Consider the following 24656-nt stretch of genomic DNA (forward strand, 5'->3'; position numbering starts at 1 on the left):
CATTCATTCGTTCTATAGATGACAGATTGTTCCTAACTAAATGTCAGGTGCTCTGGTAGACAGTCCGCATACTTGGTGAGCAAGAAGCCAGACCCCCAGGCGTGCAGCACCACACACTGGCTGATGCTCGGGGGAGAAGGAATGAGTGGCAGGATGGCATTTAACAAAGGAACATTAATGACTCCGATGGGGTGGCAGGGTGTCAGGGCCTGCCTCCCTGAGGAAGTGAAGCTCGAGGTAAGAACCGAGGCGTGCGTAGGAGTTGAGTGGTTCCAGGCAAAAGGAACAGCATGTACAAAGGCCCTGCGGAGGGAGGGAGCCAAGCACGTTCCAAGAGCTGAGACAAGCTCAGGGCATCTGGAAGGCAAAGATGATGATAACACTTACAATTTAATCATAGAGCTGGAAGAACTTTGGAGTTCACAGTCTAATCCAACCCCCTCATCTTATAGATGTTAGCAAGCAGACCAGACACTCAAGTCTCCTGACTATCCTAAGTGTTCTTTTTCTCTAGACCTTGCCCAGTGCCTGGAAGAAAAAAACTCACATTCTAAATAATGTAAACCAGCAAATAATCTAAGAATGTTGCCATTTGGCTCTGGAGACACTGAATACATTTCCATGCTGTCACAGCCAGTTCACTCTCCTAGTAGATGCAGCCTCGCTTTAGAATAAAGGCACGCCCGTCTGGTCCCAGGGCACTCAAACCAGCACCCAGGTGGTCAGTGGAACTCACAGCTTCAGAAACCCAGCACAGATGCAAAAGTTGTGGTTCTGGGGAACTTCACACATGGGAGAATCCAGAATCACCTGCCCATAGTTTCTATAAGAACCGTGTCTCTTAGCTCCATCTTTGCAAGCTACCCAACTCTGAAAGATCTGTAGGATTTTTTCTGTGCTTTTCCTCTCTCCAGTGCTGGTAGTTTTTATGAAATGCAACACCAACATTTAGAGCTAGATAACAATAGCATTGTCGGTTTGAATATTTAACAGGCAACAAGGTTATTGTCACCTCCCATTGTCATAAGATTTGCTAGCCTGGTGCATGACCTTTTATTTGCATAAAAGGTGCTCGTGGAAACTCTGATACCTGGGAAGTGTCTGTGCATAATTCTGCTTTTTGTAAATATGTACACTTTGATGACTATCTGCTGCAGCCTCTTGGACTGAATTTGATAAAAGGAGAGAGGGGGAGAGAACTTGCATTATATTCTCTGGGTTGTCACACTGTATTCTACATATGTTACTGAATAAGAAAGTGTTATAAAATAATGAAGTGTTTTTGTAAACCCCCTGGTAAACATCATCATGAATTATGATACACATTGTCTGGATTTCATATTGTAAGACTGCCACTTGATTCACAGTTAGGTTTATACATCTTGTCATGGAAACAGTTTGGGATTTCTTATTTTCTTTTCAGTTATGCAAGTTTGCTTCTTTTTTTTTTTTTGCTTATTATTTTAGTTTGCATGCATTTGCTCTTGCTTTTGATGCATCCTTTTTCCCCCCTCCTTTCTTTCTTTTGTCCTTGCATGCCTATGTGCACTTGGTTCTCCTGCGGCTGCTCACACTCTGTGCATGCTCCCGTGTGACCGGTCCTCTCCAAAGCCAACAAATGCATGTGTTTCTTAGTGGACTGTCACCACACACAGGCCCGGAAGGGGGCAAAAAACCCTCCCCAGAGCCAGAAGCTAATAAAGATATCAAAAAGGAGTCCAAAAAGAGAAAAGATTTAAAAACCCAGGCAAATCCAGAGCCCCAAAGGTAAGAAGTTCTATGTGTATTGGCTTGTGTTTTGTAATGTCTGTGGTCTTTCCCCATCCCTCTGTCCAGGCCACCAATTCCTGCTAGAAAGCAGCAAGCCATGGAAGTCCTGAGATCACGATCCCTTTAAGGCTTTTCAAAGGTTTGCTTTAAAAATTAAACAACAGCAACCAAAAGATTCTAGCCATGAGCCAAAATACTGATTATCAGGACTGAGTTTATAGCCAGTGTTTCATAACTGTTAAAACCTGTTCACATGGAAAAGACTAATTGAGCGATCTACAAACAGACTCGTGAGTCAGATTGACTTTTTAGGGACATCTTGTTCGGGCCTGGGACCTTACCTAGTTGTTCATAATAAGCAACCCTAATTTATGTTTAAGGAACAAACCAGTTGATATAAGATGTACCTATACATTTATCGGGAGTCCCAGAGTAGTGCAAATAAGCTAACATACTTGGCTGTTAACCAAAAGGTTGCCAGTTCCAGTTCATACTTCAGAACGACTGAGAAGAAACGTCTGGCTGTACACTTACAAAAAAACAGCTATTGGGCCACCCCCTGTGGAGCACAGCGCTGCCCTGATGTACAGGGCTCACCATGAGTCACAGGCTTCTGGTGACAGCTAGCACTAGGCATGCATTTGTGATGGTGCCCTCAGCTCTCAGCAAACCTCCTTCAGTTCCCACTCAGGTCATGCAAATAAAATACACTTGCACAGAATTATAATAAAGATACAAAATGAAGGTTAGTACTTAGTCAACAGGATATATGGCTCATATAATGAGGTCACTTTAAATGCACTATGAATTCCAAAATTATGTTTATTATTTCCCATTGCCTATGTCTTTTAAGGCTGTTCTTATTGGTATCGGTAAATTGGCAAATTGGTGGCCCCTTTCCCTTTTAAACCAGATGTATTAAATATCTCCACTGGTATCATCCGGTGCTTCACCTTTCCTGTATTAGCAGTGACACACTAAAAAAATTTTTTGTTGTTATAAGTTTGAAACCGATGTTCTGACCCTGGCATTGACAAGCTACACAGAGTTTGCAAGCATGTATTTTTGATGCTTCGGGTGAATTTGTTTGTCAGCCCTGAAATGTACAGCGCTCACTTGTAGAGCGATCCCAGGAAAGTGCCAACTTTCACTTCCTAGGGAAGGCTGTCCATCAGTGGACATCGGTCCAGTAGTGAAGGCCCGGGAAAACCCGGATTCCTTGTGGCCACCCTTCTCCTAGGCCTGCTCTGTATAAAGATGGTGATGAAGTGGAGTTTCTGTTTGTGTTTTGCTGGGAGCATTAGACTGCAAGGCAATAGTAGCTTTCAGTCAGAAAGGAAGGGCGGGAGAAATTGTGGGTGCCTGAAGGTCACATGTGCCAGAGTGACAGGCTGTCAAGAGAGGAAGGGCCCTGGCTGCTGTCCAAGGTGCTGCTTTAGGAAAGCTGGCTTATCAACCCCGAGCAGAGAGCAAAGGGCTGCGGTTGAAAGGCAACACGCAGTGGAGCCTGACCTCTTCCTCTACCGTGACAAAGTCTCCAAACGGATCCCCAAGGCTACTGTGAGAGGCTCATCTGTATTCTGGGAGCTTTGTTTGCATTGTATGCTTTTGCCCAGAATCAGTGGGGTCGCATCCTGCAGTTTGCAAAAGGATATGCAAGCATATTTTATCTCATTTGATAGCATGTATTCAGGTTAGCTATTTTACAGCCATTTCACAGATGCTGAAACTGAGTGTCTGTAAAGTTAAATGGCGTCATTCTGTTCGTGACGTCATCATTGTCCATAGATTCTGAAGATCGGAGTCCAAGTCTATTCAGCATCCACATAGGTGTATCAGATCCCTCTCTCTGTGTCTCTGTCTCCTCATCAGAAAAACACGCAGATTCAACTACAGCACCTACAATATCCCTTCCACCTCTCAACTTTTCTATGGGTTACAGCCAGGACTGAAATAGCCCAATTGCTAGGTTTCATAAATAAGGTTAAATTCAATTTAAATTAAATTGAATCCCTGCTCTTTGAAAAGGTGCTTGTTATAGGCCAGGAACTGTGTGACATGCCGTTACATACATTTCTTTTTATTCTACTTCATTCCTATGAGATAAGTGTTTGTATTACCGTCATCCAACTGATGAGGATCTTGAGGCTCAAATAACTTCATTCACTTGCCCAAAGCCTCATAGACAATAAATGTCTGATTCTGATTTGATGACTATTCTGACTTGAGAGCTTGCCTTTGTTACCTTGCTGCCCTACTGCCTGCCCGGTGTTAGCACTTAATCTATGGGGTGGGATGCAAACCCAGAGGTTTGCTGTGTTTCAACATTTCCATGTGAGATGAGATAGCAGTCCCCCAATTCAATTAAACCATTGTTAATGTGTGGTCTGAGAATGGCCTCAAATCAATTCGGCTCACCTGGTAATTCTGGTCATGAGGAGAAAGCCAAAATCTAGAGTTGAGGTCACCACAGAGGAGGGCCTCCTTGGAGCACTAAGTAACAGCCTTCTTGTACAAGGGGGTTGAGAAAGAGGTGCAAGGGATTTTTTTTCATAACCTCCTTCTCCAGAAGGAAGATCATTTGTATGTGGAGACGTTATCTATTAATTGACCCAGATTAAGAAGGAGACCAGGATGCTTATAAGTGGAATTTCCTTTTTCTGAAATTAAACGAACAACGGAGCCCATCCCATTGTCATCCACTACCAGCTTATACTTAGATGAGAAGCTACCAAGCAAACACTACTGTTAACCCAATAGCCCCCCAGCCCTGCACTCATGCAGCTGGTGATGATTGGTAACCACTGAGGTGCCTCTCCCTACTCAGGAATTCTGTGCTACATCTCTGTGACAAGCTATGTCTGCATGAATCCAAAACATTCTGGTCCAGTGGTTCTCAACCTTCCTAATGCCGCAACCCTTCCATACAGTTCCTCATCTGGTGGTGACTCCCACCCCCCAACCATTAAATTATTTTCGTTGCTACTTCATAACTATAATTTTGCTACTGTTAGGGATTGGGCGACCCCTGTGAAAGGGTCATTCTACCCCCAAAGGAGTCACGACCCACAGGTTGAGAGCCACTGTTCTAGTCACTCATAGATATATCTGGCCTACCAGGAAGATGGTTGCTATGGCTCATTCCAAGCAATGGAAAATATGGAACCAGCTATATATTTGGCATTTTTCAGAGCACTGGTCCTCAACAAAGCATGATCCTCCCCTCACCAGAGGCTCTTTGGCAATGTCTAGAAACATGTATTCCTATCCTGAGAGTAGAGGAGCAGTGCTTTGTGTATCTAGTGGAGAGAGACCAGGGGTGTTGTGACCAGCCTACAAGGCACAGGATGCCCCTTGGCAACAAGGAATTCTCTGCCCCCCAAATGTCAATAGTACTAAGAAAACCCCAATTTTAAAGCAAACTCCCAGGTAATGGGCTATAATTAACCCTCCCCCCTGAATTTTTTAAAAAAATCTGTTTGTATTCATACAGACTTACTCTGTGCACAAAGGGCTGAGAGTTGCCACCATTGGTTTTGTACATGTGTAGTGGTTCACACACTCCCTCCCTGCCACTGAGTCCTCTCCAAGCCCTGGGGACCCGGCAGGACAGGGAAGAATGGCTCCTGTGGGATTCCAAGGCTGTAACTCTTGATTGGGGGGAGGGGGGGGCGCAAAGCCTCAGCTTTCTCCCGAGGGGCAGCTGGGGGCTTCAAGCTACTCACTTGCTGTTCCCAGCCCAACACATGACTCAGAATACCTACAAACACCGTGGGGAGGGTTGGGTTGGGTTGGCTGGGTTGGCTTTGAAATGGAGAATACTAGCTCCCATCCTAAAATAATTGGATTCTGCAAGCCTTGGATGGAGCCCAGGCTTCTGTCCTTTTAATAACTTCTCCAGAGGCACTTCTAAGGGGTTTGGGCTTCAGATGGCAGTTATTTGAGGCTTGGGTTGTCACAGTTGGCTTCCATGGGAATCACCAAAAAACACTGCTGCCTGAGCCCTACCCACAGAGACTTGGGTTTACTTACTCTGTTAGCTATTCTAAGCGTCAGGAATTTACTATCACCTGGAACCATGCTAATCTGTAGCAAAGTTTGAGAGACACACCTAAAGGGGGGCAGGGGACATTTGTTTCCACCAGCCCTTTAAAACAGAATCCATTTTCTCAAAAAGGGAGGAGGAGGGAAAAAGGATAGTGTAAGTATGTTCAGCTGGTTGCATTTGTCGATCATAAAACCCACAGATGTAAATCGCTTTATCTTCTCATTTTTAAATTGGCTCCTAATTTTCACCATAATATTTTTCGTCTCCTTCCTAGATGACATTTAGATTAGCATCACTTTGGTCACTGTCCCACAGTGACAAGGCAATCAAACAGCTCTGATGATTGCACGTTGCGTCAGTGTTCCTTGGATCCCTGTATTACTGGGTTGGAAACTTTTCTCATTTACATTATTATTTAACATTTCTTGAATGCCAGTGCCGCTCTTCACATATGGCCTGCATTCATAGTACATTGTATCAGCAGCGAACAAATCCATAATGTCAACCTCCCCAATCCAAAGTAAACTGCATAGATTAATGAGTCTGCTAGCAAATGGAAGAGGGCACACATCCTAAAAATCTCTGAAAAAGATGTCCAACAACTCTTTGGGGAGGTGTATTTGGAGCCAAAGTGCTGCCAGTGGGCAGAGACCATGTGATCTTTGGCAACTGGTTTAAGTCACCTGGACAGCCAAACGGAGCTCACTCTTCCCCTCTGCGCCTCTGTCAAGGTCCCACACTTAGTGAACAGTTGCTCAGGATGGAGCCTGAGAAGCCATCCATGATTCGTCCCTCTTCCTTGGCCAATTGCACCTGTTCAATAACCAGGCCCCCTCATGCTCACATGTCGATCAGGTCCATCCATTTCTGTCACTCTCCTATGCCACTACCATCCTTCAAATCTCCTTCTCTTTATCCTCCCGTGGGTGGCTGTAATTGCCAGGCAGACTATGCCCTTGCTGCCAATGTTGGGACCCCATGTTCAGCCAACACCCAATACTGGCTTGTTGGTTTGTTTTTAATTTGTGAATGACTACCTAGTAGCACCTTCCAGGTGAAAGTCAGCATCTAAAACATCCGAGGAGAAATTCGCCATAGAGCTTACCTGTTAACTTAAAACTCATGTAAATGTAACTCGCTTCTGAAAGGAAACTTGTCCCATGAGAACAGCAGATTCCCTGACTCAAAGGCCTTCTGAAATGCAGGGAGTTACCCAACCCCATGGTACAGTGTCACTTGCCCATGACAAACCATCAAGAAATGTACATTATTCTTCTAAAATTCCAACAGTGTCACCATCGTGCGGTCAGAGAATTCACTGGTGCAAGAAACCAAACATTTTCAGGTGCCAGACCCCTTTAAAGTGGGATGATACCAAAAGGCAACATCCTATTACCAGGCTGAACGTTCAGAAGTCTATAGATTTGGGCTCTTCACGGTATAATCTGAAGTTTAATTAGCCTGTGTCTGTGTCTAGAAATAGAGAAACCCACAACCCTTCTTCTCTTAATCTTTGACGAGAAAAATCTATGGGGCCTACATTTGCAATCTTGTCCTTCTCTAGGGAGAATATGTGTTTTTCTGCAGTGTTTCTAAGGCTCTGATGGCTCCTTGCAGCATTCAGCACCAGGCCTAAACTTAGGGCTCTTTGATTTGCTCACCAATAGCTTCTATCTTCTTTGTTCAATCGGGTGAGATTTCTCAACCATTCTTATAACAGACTGAATGACACTTCCTGATCTTGTTGAGTTATAACTACATAGTTAGAAAACAGTAAGCAAGTCAAAAATTAAGTTTTGCCCTCTTCAAACCTCTCCTTGAGACTGACTGGCAGTCAACCCCAAGAAGCTACACATTTGTAATGTTTTAAAAAACGGTGTGCTGTTGCCTCTTCGATGACATTTTGGGAAGCAGCGCTGATACATTTGATGTTGTTGAAACTGTATGTTGTTGCCTCCGATCTTTGCAATGAATGCGTTGATGTATTTGTTTTAGCAGCATGTCTGACCCCTGGGGCATCGGGGTACAATTAGACAAGGGCATGAGCTGGAAGGAGGGGGAGGCAAGGGGAGAGGATGAGCTTTCAGAAGGAAGCAGTGACCAAGGGATGGCAGAGCCCTCATTATAATTTATAATTAACAGAGAGATTGTCCAAGCCATCTAGATGGGCAGGCAGGGATGTCCCCTTTGGAGAGGGCAATGCCCTGCTGCTATCTTCAGTTTGTGCCTGTTAACTGCACAAGAAGACAAAGGAAAATACTGGTGCTAAAATTAAATTCAGCCGACCATGCTAAAACTTGTAAGGAAAAAGAGTTACTTAGAGATGTCCACTAAAAGAAAGGGGGGGGGCAGTTTAAGAGAGGGTGTTTGGTCTAAGGGGTCCATTTAGGGAGCAGTCATGACTAGGAGCAGCTACTGACTGTTCCAGCCACCCTGCCCCTTTAAGCTCTCGTGGCTGTGTTTCTGGGCTGGAGCAATTCAGTAGCAAGAAGGATTCCGTGATCGCGCTTGTTTAAGGACATTTTCATGGATCTATAATGTGGTCTGCAGGCATCCATCCATTTGGAGAGGGAGAATATATCATGTTTACAGTGCCTGCACCAGCATATGTGGACATTTGCATTTGGATATGAAACTATATTCTCTCTTCAGCTGGAGTTTTATCCCTTGTTGGTGGTGCTTGGAGGCTTAAAGCTGGTTCTCTGAAGAGAGCGGGACCAGACTCTTTTCCTCGCTTGCTTGAATTCCTACATTTCGTTTTACACCTGCAGTCTGCACTTAATCACCAAACAGATGCTGTATCGGAACGCATCAGTCATTGTAAGCTAAGGATTAATTTAGCAACCTGACCTTCTTGAACAGACATCTTACCTTTCAAATGAGGGCTTTCTGACCCAGCTTGCAGCATAATGTGGAGACCATCCCAGCAGGGTAATTAAATGCCAGGAAACTGCATGCTCACCTGAGTGGACCATGACAATCGAAAGACCCCAAAGAGATAAGCTTACTCCACACACACAGAAAAAAGAGGTGTGGGGGAACAGACACACACATTACACCTTGAATTCTTGGACTTGGTCATTCACACTTCACTTCTAATATCAAAATAAAATAAAATGTTTCTCATTAAAAGCCTCATACTTAATCATATTGGGTCAACCATACAATCACGGTTATTAATAAGCTTTAGCTCAAAAGCATGTTGGGGAAAGGGAGAACAATTAGCCTTATGAGCAAGTCAGACAGAGGGTAGGCTGTGAGGTTCTGGTTGTTTCTGTTTAACAAAAGAAGCGGGGGAAAGCAAAGGAAGACACAACTCTAGATGCATTATTATTTGTGACATGGCTCAAGATGGGAGACTGTGAGGAGAGTGAAGATGACAGAACTGGTGCTAACCACTGTGACAAGAACTTGAAGAGCAGCCGACGTGACATCTTTCCTATCGTGCTGCTGAAAATGTCAACTTTGTGAAGGACAGTGAGAAAATGGCTTGCCGAAAACTTGAAAGGTGGATTCCAGAGATGCCCGCTGTGTCAGATGCAATATAGTCTGCCGTGGCTGGAGAGACCCACTTCTGGCTCCGTGGATGGCCTGCAGGTGGGAAAGCGTCCCCCCCTTCAAAGGGGCTCCAAAACTGACTGCACTTGACCTGCATATTGTCTCGAGTTTGGGGATCATTATATACAAAAAGTGAGTTGTTAGCCAGTGCACAGTTGGGTGGAACCAGAAACTGAAGACTGCATTTCCTGGTGGTCCTTTATGCCTCCGTGTTTCTAAAGCAAGATTCACAGGCACCGGTCCATCTACTAATATTTGGGAGTATGGGTTTGGAAGGAGGGATCTGTGCCACATAACCCTGGATCATCTTAGCAAATCGGGATTTACTGGGATGATGATGGGAGCCACTAAGGAAACTCAGGGAAAGCTGAAATGAAGGCTCCTCTACAAACAAAACAAACTCACTGCCATCAAATCAATCCCAACTCAGAGCGACCCTATTAGGGAGAGTAGAACTGCCCCTATGGCTTTCTGAGACTATACGAAGGGTAACACACACACACACCCCCCAAAAATGGAAGAAAGCTCCACTAGGCAGAGCTTTCGTAGTATGCAGATTTCCCAGTAGGCCAGCATCAAGCAACTCACTCTTGAGTTAGTGCATCCAGTGGTGTCACCTGGGAATGTTCTCTCTGGTCACAGTGAATTTTTTCATTCAAGCAGTTTCACTCAAACCTCGTTTTTTGTGATGGGCAATTTAAGAGAACCATGTGCATCTGTCATGTTTTGTTTCCTGTCCGGGGAAAATGGCACAGAAACTGTTGTGATGTTGAACACAGCTTACAAGGGCAATGCCATAGGAAAAACTCAAGTGCACAAGTGGTTTTCTTATTTCAAAAAAGGTAAAATATTGATTGATGACAAGCCTCATTCTGGACATCTGTCAACTTCCTGAACAGACAAAAATGTCTACTCATAGTGCATTTGGATTTAATTCCACCAGGTCAGTCTGTTAATCAAGCTTTCTATTTAGAGGTTTTGAAAAGATAGAATTAACAGCACAACAAAAAAGGCCTGATTTGTGCCAAATGGGGGACTGGTTTTGCCACCACGTCAATGCACCTGCACATGCAGCCATCTCAGTGCACCAGCTTTTGGCAAAAAACAAGCATGCCTCTCTTGCCCACACATCTGACTTAGCTGACCTTGCTCCAGGTGACTTCTGTGTTTTCATGAATGGAGAGGGACATGAAAGGACAGTGATTTGACAATGTAGATGAGGTGGAAAAAACAAAACAAAATGGGGAAGTGCTGTCAGCTATCCAAACAAATGAGTTTGAAAAATGTTTCCAAGAATTGAATCACAGCTTTCACAAATGCATTAAGCGTACTGTAGAGTACTTTGAAGGTGATAAGGCTGTTTGGTAAGAAAATGTAAATACAGAGCTTTGGAAAACATTCGGGGTTTTTTGGGGTACACCCTCATACATCTTTATGGGGATAGAAAGCCTCATCTTTCTCTCTCAGAGGGGCTGGTGGTTTGGGTCTACTGATCTAGAGGTTAGCACCCAACACATAATCCACTCTGCCACCGGGGTACCCCAGGCAACTATGAATGCCTCACGAAGCAAGGCCAATGCAGTGGTGTCTAAGCCCTAAACTGCTCATTGGAATAAACCAGGATGTTTAAAAAAACAACAACAACCCCCAAAAACCCGTATGTTCACCAACAGATGAGTGAATAAACGAAAGTGGTGCATACATGCAGTGGAATATTATGACTCATCCACAAATAGCAATGCAGTCCTGACCCAGCCTACACCATGAATGAACTAGGAGAACATTGTCCTGACTTAAATAAGCCAATCCTAAAAGGGCAAATAGTGTATGACCTCACTGTTATCTAGAATAGGCAAATGTGTACGGCCAAAGTTTATGAGAGGTTGCCAAGGGGGAGGAGGGGGAGGGGAGCTAAAGAGGAAACATTGTTTAGAAAGCAATGTGTCTTTTTACGGTAATAACTTGACATTGGTGATGATTATACAACACAATTTATATAATTCATACCACTGAATTGCATGTGAACATTGAATGTTGTTGTATGGGATTTTTCTTTACAATTCAAAAAAACTGCTAGCTAAAAGAAATATAAATGTTAAAAACAAAAGCCAATGTCTAGGCCCCACTGCAGATGAATTGAATCAGAGCATCGGGGGTGCAACCTTTGTGAAGCTTCCAGCCAACTGATAGTAAGTTCACCTTCCTGCTGAGAACATGCACTTCCAAATATACTGGATCCGCATCTACATCATACCAACAGTCCAATTCTCAGGTGCAGTCAGATTGAGAACCACTGACTTCGTAAGACAGTTGGAGCACAGCTCCTGGGATCGACACATTCCCCCTGTTTCTTCCATCTTTGCATCATTTCCTCAATAGGAAGACGTGGTCATAGTCCAGCACAGCTGTGCAGTGGTTGTCTAAGGGAGGAGTGGACTCCAGGAAGCACTTGAGCATTAATAGGAGAGGTGGTTTCTGGATGTACCCTTCCTGAAAGAATACTCACGGTACATGGGAGCTAATTCCTCCCAAGGAAATCCGGGTGCTGCTCAAAAGAGGAAATGGCTGCTCAGAGACCAAATCACAGCGGGGACGGAATGTACACTCATCAGGACATGTGTGGGCAAGGGATTCGGGGTCTTAGACATATGTTCTAAGTAAAGCTACATCTGAGCCTAGCATTTTCTAGCTCTAAGTCTGAAGCCCAGCTTCACCCCTCTTCTTGCTTTACCCTCAGTGACACTAAGTGTTGAAAGTGCTGAGAAAGAAATAAGATACAATTTCATGATGATTATAGAATCACTGCCAAATGTTTCCAGAAAAATACAAAAGCATCCTTCTAAGAGACACCGATACAGTTGGACTAGCTACTGTGCAACAGCACGACTTGCACCGCACCTTGGGAACATGGTAGTGGCCACCTTCGGAAATTGCTGGCAGTTCCATGATTAGACCATAGAGGAAGCTCTCTGGTTGCAGTTGCCCTCCAATCTGGGGGTTTGGGGCCAATTATCCCCTTTCTGCCTGTGAAAGAGCCACTCACCTTGCTCTGAAGCACTGCTTCTGAAGGTGTGGTCCCGGAACCAGCACCAGGGAACATGTTAGAAATGCAGATTCTCAGGCCCAGGGCCAGACCTACTGAATCAGAAACTGGGGGGGGGGGGGGGGGCTCTCCAAAACCTGGATTTTTGCACACCCTCAGAACGACTCAGGGGCATACTCCCTTTTGAGAAGTACTGCCTGTGCAGCTAACGTCAACAAATGATTGGAGTCAGTGGCGGGGGGGGGGGAGATGGGTGAATTTTCTGAAACAATCAAGAGATCATTTTGATTGATGTCATTACCACCTGTGACCTCCAACAAATTGGGTTTTCTGCAACATCTTTTTCTGGGGGTGGAAAATAGCTCCCCTTGTCAGAAGACTTCTGACAGTTACATTCCTTGTGACTCATTTTTATCACCTGTTGTTGATGAACTCTTGACTAGTACCTTATAAAGGTATCAAGTTTAGTTTGTCTTGTTTATTTTAAGACAAAAGCAGTCACATGACATAGCGATTAAGAAGCCAATTTAAGAAGAGTCTATAAAAATAATTTTGTAATCATTTACTTTTCTCCCTTTAAATGAGCTTTAGAAAATATCCAAGGAGAGGTTAGCAAGGAAGTGGAAGTTGCCATCTGATGCCGGGGAGAATTGCTAATGTCAGAACAAAGGGGAAAAAAGGAGAAAACAAGCACAATGGAGTTTCACATTTGTAACATTGTAGCACCACGCACATAACTGAGAAGGCTGAGAATACACTCAATACTCAGCATGAAGACTGTTTTTATCATCTCAAGTGCAAATCTCAAAGCTTTCTTCTAAATGCCCACTTGCCTTAGAGGGCTCCTTTGGGTTATCAACGAGGGCGCATGCCTCCTGATCACAGCAGCAGGTGTCTGTGGATCACCCATGTTATACGGATCCATGACTTCCCCTACACCATAAGTTCTATGTAATGTAAGGTGACCAGACGTCCCACTTTTGGCGGGACAGTCCGATTTTTAATCATTTTTCCTGCGTCCTGCGGCGTTTTAAAAAAGTCCCGATTTTTTGAGAGAATGCACAAGCTAGGGCATACAGTTTTCGGCTGCCATGTGGCTATTTCGCCAGGATATGAGTTTTATCAATGGTGTCCCACTTTACCAATGTTAAAATCTGGTCACCTTAATGTAATGGCATTTTTTTTGAGTGTTAATTCCCTCCTGAGAGCCGGAATGCATAAAATGACTCCTCCCCACCCCCACCCCGAAAACTGAGTGTATGCAGACACACACGTCTAAACGTGAGCATTACCAGACTGCATGGCCGTAAAGCGAAACTCAGAAGCCACCATTACAGGAAGTTGCAAGCTAGGCAGAAGCATGAGAAATTCACAGAAAGGGCCACATGTACTTGGTGGAGGCCGATGGATTGATCCTGAGGTTTTACATTTCATATATTTTTTGTTTTAATTTTAAAAATAATTTTTTTAAAGTAACAAATTTTTGCCAGAAAACATGAGGCTAACATTCCTAAATTCCAACAGCTCTCCTGATAGCTACCATTTCGCCGGCCTCCTTCCTTAAACCCAGGGCCCTATGTCAGAGTGGAAGAAGGCCCAGGGGGTTGTTTGTTGGGTACTTTCTGTTCAGCAGGGGAGGGGAGAGAGTCCCCATTTTCAAAATAGGGTATTAGCTTTAAAGAGAAGGGAAGTGACCAATTGACTCCTAACAGGAAGTACATGACAATCATTTGCCAAGTCTTTTGTGCAGTCAGACCCGCCCAATATACAGGAGTTCCCCAATTTATGCTGGATTCTCATTTGATCTCGAGATGATTTGCATTTGCAAACTGAAGGATGTTCCAATAGAAGCTTCATAGATGCATCATTCTGCAAACTGGCTCCGCCAATAGTCAAAACAAGTCAGTGTGGGATCTGAGAAGCTGAAATCGCGCCTGGGTCAGATTACCCTGCGTCTAATTTGGCACAGATTAATTTGGGCTATAAATATGCAATGTCCCTCTATATTTCTCATCCTGAATGGCTCATAACAACATAGAGGAAATGGTGTGAAATGGATGGTGGGTCCTAAGTATGAGGGTCCTGTGATTAAACTGAAATTCACGTACTCCTGCTAGGGCACTTTTTAGGACGACGAGCGGCAGTTGGAGAAGACTAAAAATCCTCTGTGGGTTGTTCGTCAGTTAATGCAGAGAGTTCTTAAGCGAATCTGAACATCTCTAAGTGCACTCTAGAAACTGAGCCATTTAAGAATGGCCAACAACCAATAAGGCGTGCATTTACAAGGCACCTGGTTTGCGTAGTAATTTGTGTACTTAAGTCAGGCTTCACAACATCAGATACCTACAAGAGAAAGAGAGAGATGATAGAAATCAGAGATGTGGGTGGGCCAGGTGAGTGTCTGCCCCAGGTAAGAAACTACCAGCTCTTGCCAAGTAATGTCAGCTCGTCTGATTTTTCCAGAGAAAGCAGACATTACAATGTTCCTATTCATGAAGTGTAAAGCTCTCTGGTAGTGCCGTGGTGGAAGAGCTCAGTGACCAACCAAAGAGTCAGTGGTTCGAACTCATCAGCTTCTCCTTGGGAGAAAGATGTGACAAGATTTCAGCCGTGGGGGCCCTCTGGGGTAGTCCTGCTCCTCTGTGAGTCAGAATTGACAAGAGCGGGTTTGGTTGGATTTCAGGTTTTTCATTAAATATTGGCAATTAATTCAAGTTTTGTAATAATCTGCAAGGATAACAAGAACCAATCTGGAAGCTAGATTTAACCTGCAAGCCACCAGGTTGTACATATCACCATTTTACAATAAATGAGATTCAAACATAAACAAACCTCACTGCCATCAAGTCATTTCTGACTGATAGTGACCGTGTAAGGACAGGATAGCACTGCCTCTGTGGGTTTCCAAGACTGTAACTCATACTGGATTAGAAAACGACCCTTTCTCCCAGGGGGTGACTGGTAGTTTCAAACTGCTGACCTTGGGGTTAAGAGTTCAACGCATAACCACCCTGCTACCAAATGTCTCCAAACTGTTATTCCCAAAACAGACAAATGCGTACCCCTTCAGTAGCCAAGTCTGAATAGTGGGACTTCTTTTAAGGTCACATCGATCATTGTCACCATTTCTTCTAAATGGATCATCTCCTCTTGCTAGAGATTTGATTTGGTAGTGTCAGCCTTTGAGACCTGTCATTTCATGGCATATCTTCGTTCAGGCCCGACGGAATTGGAACCGTGACTGTTGAAGAAAAAGAACGTTTTGAAGAAATCAAAGAGAGACTGCGGGTTCTTTTGGAAAATCAGATTACACATTTTAGGTAAGGACTTGTGTTTAGGGGCTTTTCAGAAGGTTGGAGGCTGGGAGGGACAAATAAAGATCTTTATTCTCAAAAGCTGTAAATATATTGGGGCCACAATGACATTTATGTATCAACAGGGAAAACAGAGCAAGGGAACAAGGGTCAACAAATAGCAATCGATTTTGCTTTCTTAATTTCCACTAAAAAAAAACCCCACAAAAAACCTTCCTTGCACAAACTGTCCTTGTTCATCAATCCATTATACAAAGCTGCGTCTGAAGCTCCTTCCACTTCCCTCAGGAGCCCTGGTAGCATAGTGGATACTCATGGGGCTACTAACCACAAGGTCAGCAGTTTGAAACCACCTGGCCACTCTGCAGAAGAAAGACAGGGCTTTCTACTCCCATAAAGAGTTCAGTCTCAGAAACTCACAGGGGCGGTTCTCCTGTCCTAGACGGTCACTATGAGTCAGCACAGACTCAATGACTGTGAGTTTGGTTTTTGCTTTTTACTGCTCCCTGAATAAAGTGGTTTAAAATACCCATGAATCAAGAAAAAAAAATAAATAAAATAAAATACCCATGAATCAAATCACAATGGAAAGGGCAGAATGGCAGTGGACCCGTGGAGAGTCTTCACCTCCTCCATGACCTTCCTTCTCAGAAATAGCTCTAGCTGGCTTGGTGGAGGAAGAGCCCTGGCTCTGCCTGAGCTACAGACAGCCGGCAGATCACAGAGCTGGTCTTCCACAGCACAGCCTGTGCCAAGGAGTCCTGGTGGTGCTAGGGGTTAGGCACTGGACTGCTAACCCAAAGGTCTGTGGTTCAAACCTACTGGCCATGCCGAGGTAGAAAGATAAGGCTGTCTCCACCTATAGAGATTTACAGTTTCAGAAGGATCACTATGAGTCCAAATCAACTCATTGGCAGTGGGTTTCATGGGAGTGTTACGCTGGAGCCCCAGTGGTGCAATGATGAAGTGCTCAGCTGCTGCCTGGAATGTCTGCAGCTAGAACTCACCAATCCCTCTCTGAATGCATGTAGGAAACTGTCAAACACTCGGCCTTATACAGTGCCTGTGAGTCAGTCAGCTGAGGACACACAGCAACAACTGTCACCAGAGTAATAATACCCAAACCAAACCAACTACCACCAAGTCAACTCACAGTGACTCTGTGGAGGATTTCTGATGCTGTAAATCCTTGTGAGGGCAGATGGCCTCGTCTTGTTTCCTGCGGGGTGGCTGGTGGGTTTGAATCACCATCCCTGCAGTTAGCAATCCAATGCTTACCCAACAATGTCACTAGGTCTCCAAAGTAAAGAGTAACTCAAAAACTGAACTCCCTGCCATCAAGTCGCATCGGATTCACAGTGACCCTCCTGGGCGGAGTAGAACCACCCCAGTGGGATTCTGAGACTGCAATTCTTCACAGGAGTAGAAGGCCTCTCCTTCACCCAGAGTGGCGGGTGGCTTTGGGCTGCTGACTCTGCAGTTCATGTGCCATCTACTGGACTAGAAGCTGATCAGACATTCATGACTTTAAAAACTGTTCGTAACTTTGTAGTTATTAGAACCCACAGTTGAACAGGAGTGGGCTAAGGTTCAGGGGAGTTAAGTAACTTGCCCGAGGGGGCCAGCAGGCAAGTGCAAGCAGCAGATAGTTGAGTTTAAGCATCCTTTGCCATTCTCTCCGTTCCCTGGAGGAGCAGTGCTCTGAAGGAGGAGGGTCAGCCTGGAACAGTCAACAGAGCTCCAGGGGTGCCTGCCCTAGTCTATCTGTGCCAGCAAACTCCTCTTGGCTAAGCCTTGGCAGATCACCCATTTGTTACATTGCGTTGCGTTGCATTACATTTTAATGAATTACTCCGTGACCTATATGTAAGGTGCTTTGTCAGTTACAAAAGGTCTGATAGCAATTCTAGACCACAAGCAAAGAATCATGAATTGGCTGTAAATGCACTCCTCTATTTTATATTGTCATCCTTTGAAGATGTAAGTGCGTTTGAATTTCAGCCTGTGTTGACCAATATGTTTTAATGCTGGTATCTATAATAAGAAGCAAGGTTTGATTTGGGTTAACAATGGCTCTCCTTCACAGTAGAAGTCTAAACAGAACCTTACGCCATCCCTCTAAATACCCCTTTCTGTTGCAGACGTGTGCAGACTCCCTACTCACACACACCCATAGACTATCTCCACATGTGTATGGAGTGAATGCACATCGACATGACACAATGCAACCAAATGAAAAAGTAACTCCCATTCCTTGGAGAGAGTTGCTATGGGAAGCAACTTGCAGCATATTTCACACGACCTGGAGTAGATTTGGGTAACCTGAAGACTCTTGTCTTTTGTAGGTATTGCTTTCCATTTGGCCGACCGGAAGGTGCTTTAAAAGCTACTCTCTCACTCTTGGAAAGGGTAAGAATGGATACAAAAGGCAGGTTGCGTATCTAAGGACCCATGGTCATAATTGTAATGAAATATTGTAGTTCAACGACCTAGTGTGTCATTTCTTAAGGATTCGTTTACAGTCCATCCCATGCCAGAGGGAAAGTGAGGCAATTGCGAAAATTCCAGCTAGACCCACCCCTACTCCCAAGCAGTTGGGTATATTGAAGACTGGCCCCTCACCCGGATACTGGACTGGGCTTTGCCAGGCTGGACATGCATTGCATTCTGGTGATCTCTCTCATTCACAGTGGCTCTGAATCAGTGTGACATCCCAAAGAAGCATTTACCTACCACCTGTGTTAAACTTGAGCCTCTGAGAAATATGTATGAGCCATATATTTGTGTGACCCTTCTGATTAATCCTGTTGTTTTCCCCCCTGCCTAAAGGTTCTGATGAAAGATATTGTTACCCCAGTTCCACAGGAGGAGGTAAAAACGGTCATCCGTAAATGTCTAGAGCAAGCCGCTTTAGTCAACTACTCTCGACTGTCAGAGTATGCCAAAATCGAAGGTAAGGCTTCCTGCTGTGCCCAGTTTTGAATATGAATCTTAGTATGTCTCCCTGGGGAAGTCTCTCTCGTTTCTGATGGGCACCAGAACTCGGTCCATCTGAGTATGTGATGTGAAGTGGAAACCAGGAAGCTCTTGACATATGGAGGCTTCCTTGGTCATGGCTTTAATTCACACCATTGCATTAAAGAACAGGGGTTCGGAAACGATTTTTGTGGGGAGAAGAATATTGCATGTAGGACGTTATCAGATTAAGTTTCTTCTGAGAGTCTGTGTTGGCCGGTGGTCAATGTATTTCCTATGGAAAGGGTTCTGTACGCTTGCTACCGTTGTTTAAATGGAGGGAAAACAATGGAACTGTTTGTTATCCATGATTGGTAGCACTGATAAGAAAACAAGAATTCAACAAAGCAGCACTGGGGTTTTGATTAACTCTTTCTGTTCCCTTGAAAATAGTATACCTTCTGATAGTATTTCCAACTCGATGGCAGGTTGGTGGCAAATGCCATGTCTGGTGGGTCCAGGGTTGAATCTAGACATCGTTTGTTCTTATTATGCTAACCTTGGGGAAGTCTCTCTGTCTCCCTTTTCTGATGGGTTTTTATCACTGCCCTCTCAAGTTTTAGGGAGGTGGTAACTGATGGCCCAGTAGTTACCCCAAAGGCCCTTTGAATAAACTCTACTTGAGAAGAGGTGGTTCTTTGAGCCCTAGATGTCCACACAGGTATTAATCACTTTTCATTGTTACCTTATTGGCTGCTAGAGGGTGATTTGAAAGCCACACCCAACCTGACCAGTGGTGTAAGTGTCTCTCAATGTGACAGTTCTGTGTGCAAAGCTCTCACAATGTGTCGTGTTCTGGAATCTAATGGCCTCTCACACGTGAAACCTGCTTCTGACTAACTCTCACAAATGCACATTGCTGGCCCTCTGCACACGACTAGAAAAACAAACAAAACACAAGACAAAACCTAGCCAATCAAGCCCCATCACTTACCTTGCCAAAGCCCCCGTTTCCTTAGAGAATCAGGCGACGGCCGCTTCAAATTAGCAGTGTTCTGTACATTACATGTCCTCCTTTTACAATTGTGTCTGTCTGACAATGCAAATTGTGTACCAGTGGTAATGAATTCATTGTTATGCATCCAGGGAGAAACACTTAAGAATTGGGCACTAAAAGGATGTTTATCAACTCTTGACTTGGTAATGAGTGACAAAAAACCCAGAGGAACAAGAAGAGCGGGGAAGGGCGATATTAGGCAATCATTGTTCCGGCAGTCACCTTCCCAGGACGCAGTCATTGGTTGCATTTGGTAAAGTCAACTGGGTACCTGGTGATTCTAGGCAAGGCCAGACAGACATGGGCTGGGATCATGACGAAACGTTCGGTTGCCATGGCTGCTGCCTTGGGGGTCTGGTAAGAGCTGCTCTCTTCTTTCCGATAAATCTATCCAAAACAAAGCCCAAAACCAAACTTAAGATCTGTAAGTAAAAATGCATTCATTTCCAAAGTAGATCAGCTAGTCTGTAATTTCCTTTTGTGCCTCAATTCTTCTTGGTTGTGTTAATTAGCCTCTGCACTGTGACTTTTAGGTCTGGGGAGTCTTTGAAGAAGCCAACCCTTTTTTTCCAACTCTCTTTTCAGAGAAGTACCTCATTCCACACTACCTGCTCTCTTCCGCTTCTCTCCTTCCTTGTCCGTGATTGGCTCAGCCACGTTTTGATGTTACCTCGGCAAAAGTGGCTGTGACACCAATTTCAAAGCATGCTGGGATTGTTCGTTCAGACAACCCAACATCCTCTGGCTGCATGTACCAGGTTTTCTTTCATGAACATAGTCCACTGTAGGCTGAGGCGTTGCAGCTTTAAAGAGATGACTACCAGACAACTTTCTTTTACAAGGTTCCAATCCTTCCCTCGGGAAAGAAACCGTCCACCCTGCCATTCGAGTCCCTTCTGTGAGCATTGACAGCTGAGCTACCTGAGAATTTTGGAAAGAAGTTGTGGTAATATTGCTGGAGACTATGTTTATGAAGAAATACCTCAAGAGCCTTAGATACTAAAGTCTGAAACCCTTAGTATCTTGGAGCCTTAAATCGATAAAATTCTGTTTCCCTTTACTCATGATGTTTTTTGGTCATTGTATTCTTGCAAACAATTCTAAAGAGACGTGTAAAGTCATGGTCACAATCTCTCGTGACTCACGGCATGCTGAATGGTTAATCCAGTAGAGCTCCAATTTTGGAACTCCTTTTTTCTTTTATCCTGTGTTGATCCCAAAATACTCTGTGGCTATTTTCCTTTGAGCTAATGTAACGTTTTCCTCTGACCTATGACCTTTAACCTCTTTACCTCTGACCTAAGCCTCTTGCATGCCCAAATCCTCTTTTATAGGGAAAAAGAGAGAAATGTATGAGCATCCTGTCTTCTGCTTGGCCTCCCAAGTGATGGATTTAACCATTCGTGAGTACCTACCACCTCCTCGCCATGCTGTCCTCACTCTTTCTGTTTCCATGATTTCAAGAAAATCCAGATCCAAACCAACTCACTCTCCTTGCTTCAAGTTTTTTAGCATTGGCTTGTCTGTTGGTTCTGTCTGTGAAAACCCAGTGTGAGAAGTCCAGTCACTTTTTATCAGCCTAAAACAGGTTAGACAATTAAGCCATTTGTTTGTGATAAACTCCGATTTGTCTGTCAGTTTTTCAGTTCTTCTCTGTCTGTGACCTGAATGCATTTTTACTTTGCTTGTGTGTAAACCCCAATTTGTAAAGTGCTTGTCACTGGTACACAATCCACAGGTAGCAGCTAGGCCGGGGGACCATGCGTGAGGTGTCAGATCACGGACGTTGGGGGCAAAGCCCCGGCCTTCTTTTCCACGTTTAAGACATCAGAAACGATTATGGGTATGAGATCACGCCACGGGGTCCATCCTCTACGAAAATCAGGTCTTGTGGCCTCCTGTCCTTCCTTTCTCAAGCAGGGACGTGTTCCCTTGTTCTCTCTGGAGACTTTGACCTGTCCTTGTCCTCTAAGCGCTGGCTAGAACATATGACTTAATTGTCACTTGGAGAGTTCATGTATGCTTCATAGCTTGAGTTCACATTAAACTTGATTTTACTAATTTTCTATTTGTGCAGCATTTTTCACCTCTGTGAAGGAGCCTTTTTTGGCTGCCCCCCACACTTCGGGTGGTGGGGACCCACGGGCAACCTTTTTTTTTCTCAGTATCATGTATCACGCATAAGTGGGGGGCATTGTGGTCCGCTTGCTCATTAATCCTGCATATGTGTTCTTGTTTCTCTCTCTCTTCTCTCCCTGCTGTGCTCTCTCTTTCATATAGAGAATCAGAAGGACGCAGGTGAACCAATTGTATATGCCTTCTAACCTATCAGGACTGTTGAGTTATCTTTAGTTTTTGTTTCTGTTGTTCTGTTATTTAATAGCTCCTTAAGGTATGTACTCCCAGAGACTGATGTGGAGTTGCAATAATACTTAAGGAGTTAATTTGTGCTGTCTAACTAGATCTCCTGCCCATCGGATATTGGCCTGGATAGAGCAGAACCTCCGTATAAGCTTTGCAGGCACAGAGTTCCCGTGTGCTCCGGAGCGCCACTTCATTTTGGGTTTCAGGATTCCAGTGATTTGGCGCCACATGTTTTCCATTTTGTTTTTTAAAAGTTACCCAAATGAATCTTTCTTTTCCATTGTTCATTTCTCTCCTCCACCCCCACCCCCATTTTCTCCCCTATGGAGAAATGTGTGTTCTTTGACGAGCATGTATCAGCCAAGACAGAGGAGAGAATTGTGTCCGTGTTGTTCTTGTGTGTCTCATGTGATGAGGCAGAAGGGGTGAGCCGGAAGTTGCCGGACTTTGCATGAGAGCAAAGTTATCAGAAAGGCCTCTGACTTTGAAAGGGTTTCTTCTTGTTTGGTTCCAGAACTTCTGAGTGTGCTTTGAAGAAGGGCTTACACTTAAAATGTTAATAAAGATATAAAATTGACCAATTTTTTTAATCTAAAGGATCGCAAAAGATGACTGTCATTTGAGCAAAAATAACAGGAGGGTGAGCCTAGTTCAGATCAAGGCAGAAGGCATTGTGGAGCAAATGCCAAGTCCAAATTAGCAATAAGTACTTAATGAGACACACCTTGTGTTCAAGTCACAGGAGGCTTTTTCTTCCTGATAGAGAAGGGACTTATTCACTCATTCAATCATTCATTCACTTACTAAGTACTTAGTTGGGGCCTCTCATACTCCAGGCCCTGGTTTAAAAATCAGGGAATATGCAAACAAAAGCAATGCAGCTGCTGCCCTGATGCAGCATCGATGCATATGTCTAAGATACAAACTAGGTCTACTGCAAGACAAACTGATAGAGTTAAAGGCAAGAGGGATGGGCCGTTGTTCGGGAGCTGAAAGTCTTCACACAAGTGCCGAAGCGTGAGCTGAATCTTGAACGAGGAACTAGAACCCATGAAGAGGAGCTGAGGTTGAGACGTTAGAAAGGTCGTCTAGAGTGAGGGGATTATATATAGGAGAAAAGATAGCAAACTAAGTCATTAACAGAAACAGCCCGTGTTTGTTGAATGCGTAGTCTGTGCCAAGTCAGGACCTCGGGGTTTTTTTTTTAATGTATGGGCTCGTTTAATGTACACAATCATTTATAAGGTAGATGCGATTATTATGTCCATTTTAGAGATGAGGAAACGGAGGCACAGAGAGGTAAAAATAGCTTACATCTAATACGGTAAGGCATGGAACTAGAATCTTAGCTATCCTCTTAACGGGCATGCAGCTCCAAGTAGTTGCAAAATAAGGGGAAAGGATGGCAGTAAGACAGCTGAGGGTGGCCAGGGAAGATCTCCAAGAGCTATGTCCTAACAATAGAGAGTTCAGACTGTACCTTATAATCCAGGGGTTCTTTACCTGCAATTTATGCATGTTTATGGATTTTTCCAAGGGGAAAACTGTCCACGGTTCATGCCTCAAAAAGTAACAGCCATGAAAGGCTCTTTATGAACGGAGATGGCCTGGTGATTTGCAGGCTAAGAAGGTCCCATTGGCAGCAAGGAGGAGAGTTGCTGGAGGGGACAAAATAAAAGTGAAACGAACCTAAAACTTAAGGTCTAAGATGGGTTTGAAGTTCAGTATGTCCAACATCTCTTCTAGACATATCCGATCTCAATCACAATCATAATCATAATTACATCTTCCCTGCCCTCAAGACGTTTCCTCCTCCCCCTTCCTCATTTCCCAGCTTCCTGAAAGGGCACAGAGAAACAGTCCATGGGTGGGTCTGCACAGCCCACCAGTATGGAGGTGGCCGGGTGCCGCCAGAGGTCCACGTGCAAACCAGGATGCTGGGGCCTGAGATACAGACAACCTTTACCCAGGCTGTGCTTCAAGCATCGACAGGGCTCTGCAGATGGCATTTTTGTGGACTTATGCTTTCTGTCTAGTGGCATTATTAGTAATTAAATGTTCAGTTTAATTACAGTAGCTAAAAAAAAAAAAAGATGCAAAAGGCTGCTACTCTAGGAAAGAAAAGCTGTGACTCCTGCAAATGAATTCTTTTATTTTAAATACATTTCCATTTAAATTGTCACACATTCTGAACCCAGAAATCTCTGAGAAAGTCTACACTACTACTGCCATTCTGCCTTGGTTCTTGGCTAAATACTTGCATAATTTCCTGAGCATCATAATGATTCCAGTGGAATTTGAGATAAAATTTTAAAACATGCCATGTATTTGCAGATAGATAGATAGATAGCAGACAGAGATAATCCACCTATGGAACCAGGCACTGTGCTAAGAATCATCTTTTTTCATCTTTACTTTATACCCAAAGAGAAGGTTCTACGATTCCCGCTGTTACAGATGAGGAGCTGAGATTCTGAGAGGATATGTAACTGTCTCCATTAGAATAAGAGCCCAGTCTGTTTGAATTCGGCACCATGATTTTTTTTT

General features: G+C 44.1%; 1 protein-coding gene across 1 annotated transcript in view; it reads left to right on the top strand.

Annotated features, from left to right (window-relative positions):
- CADPS (calcium dependent secretion activator) overlaps nucleotides 1–24656 on the top strand; it is a 435301-nt gene that overhangs the window by 283981 nt on the left and 126664 nt on the right. Inside the window, exons 14-18 of the mRNA XM_045290125.1 lie at nucleotides 15638–15739; nucleotides 18079–18142; nucleotides 18563–18686; nucleotides 21080–21148; nucleotides 22026–22043. Of these exons, the coding sequence (XP_045146060.1) occupies nucleotides 15638–15739; nucleotides 18079–18142; nucleotides 18563–18686; nucleotides 21080–21148; nucleotides 22026–22043 (377 nt within the window). The remainder of the gene's footprint in view (nucleotides 1–15637; nucleotides 15740–18078; nucleotides 18143–18562; nucleotides 18687–21079; nucleotides 21149–22025; nucleotides 22044–24656) is intronic.

This window comes from Echinops telfairi, unplaced genomic scaffold, assembly GCF_000313985.2.
Source record: "Echinops telfairi isolate 266 unplaced genomic scaffold, ASM31398v2 ScPeMD7_31;HRSCAF=116, whole genome shotgun sequence".
NCBI classification, from domain to species: domain Eukaryota; kingdom Metazoa; phylum Chordata; class Mammalia; order Afrosoricida; family Tenrecidae; genus Echinops; species Echinops telfairi.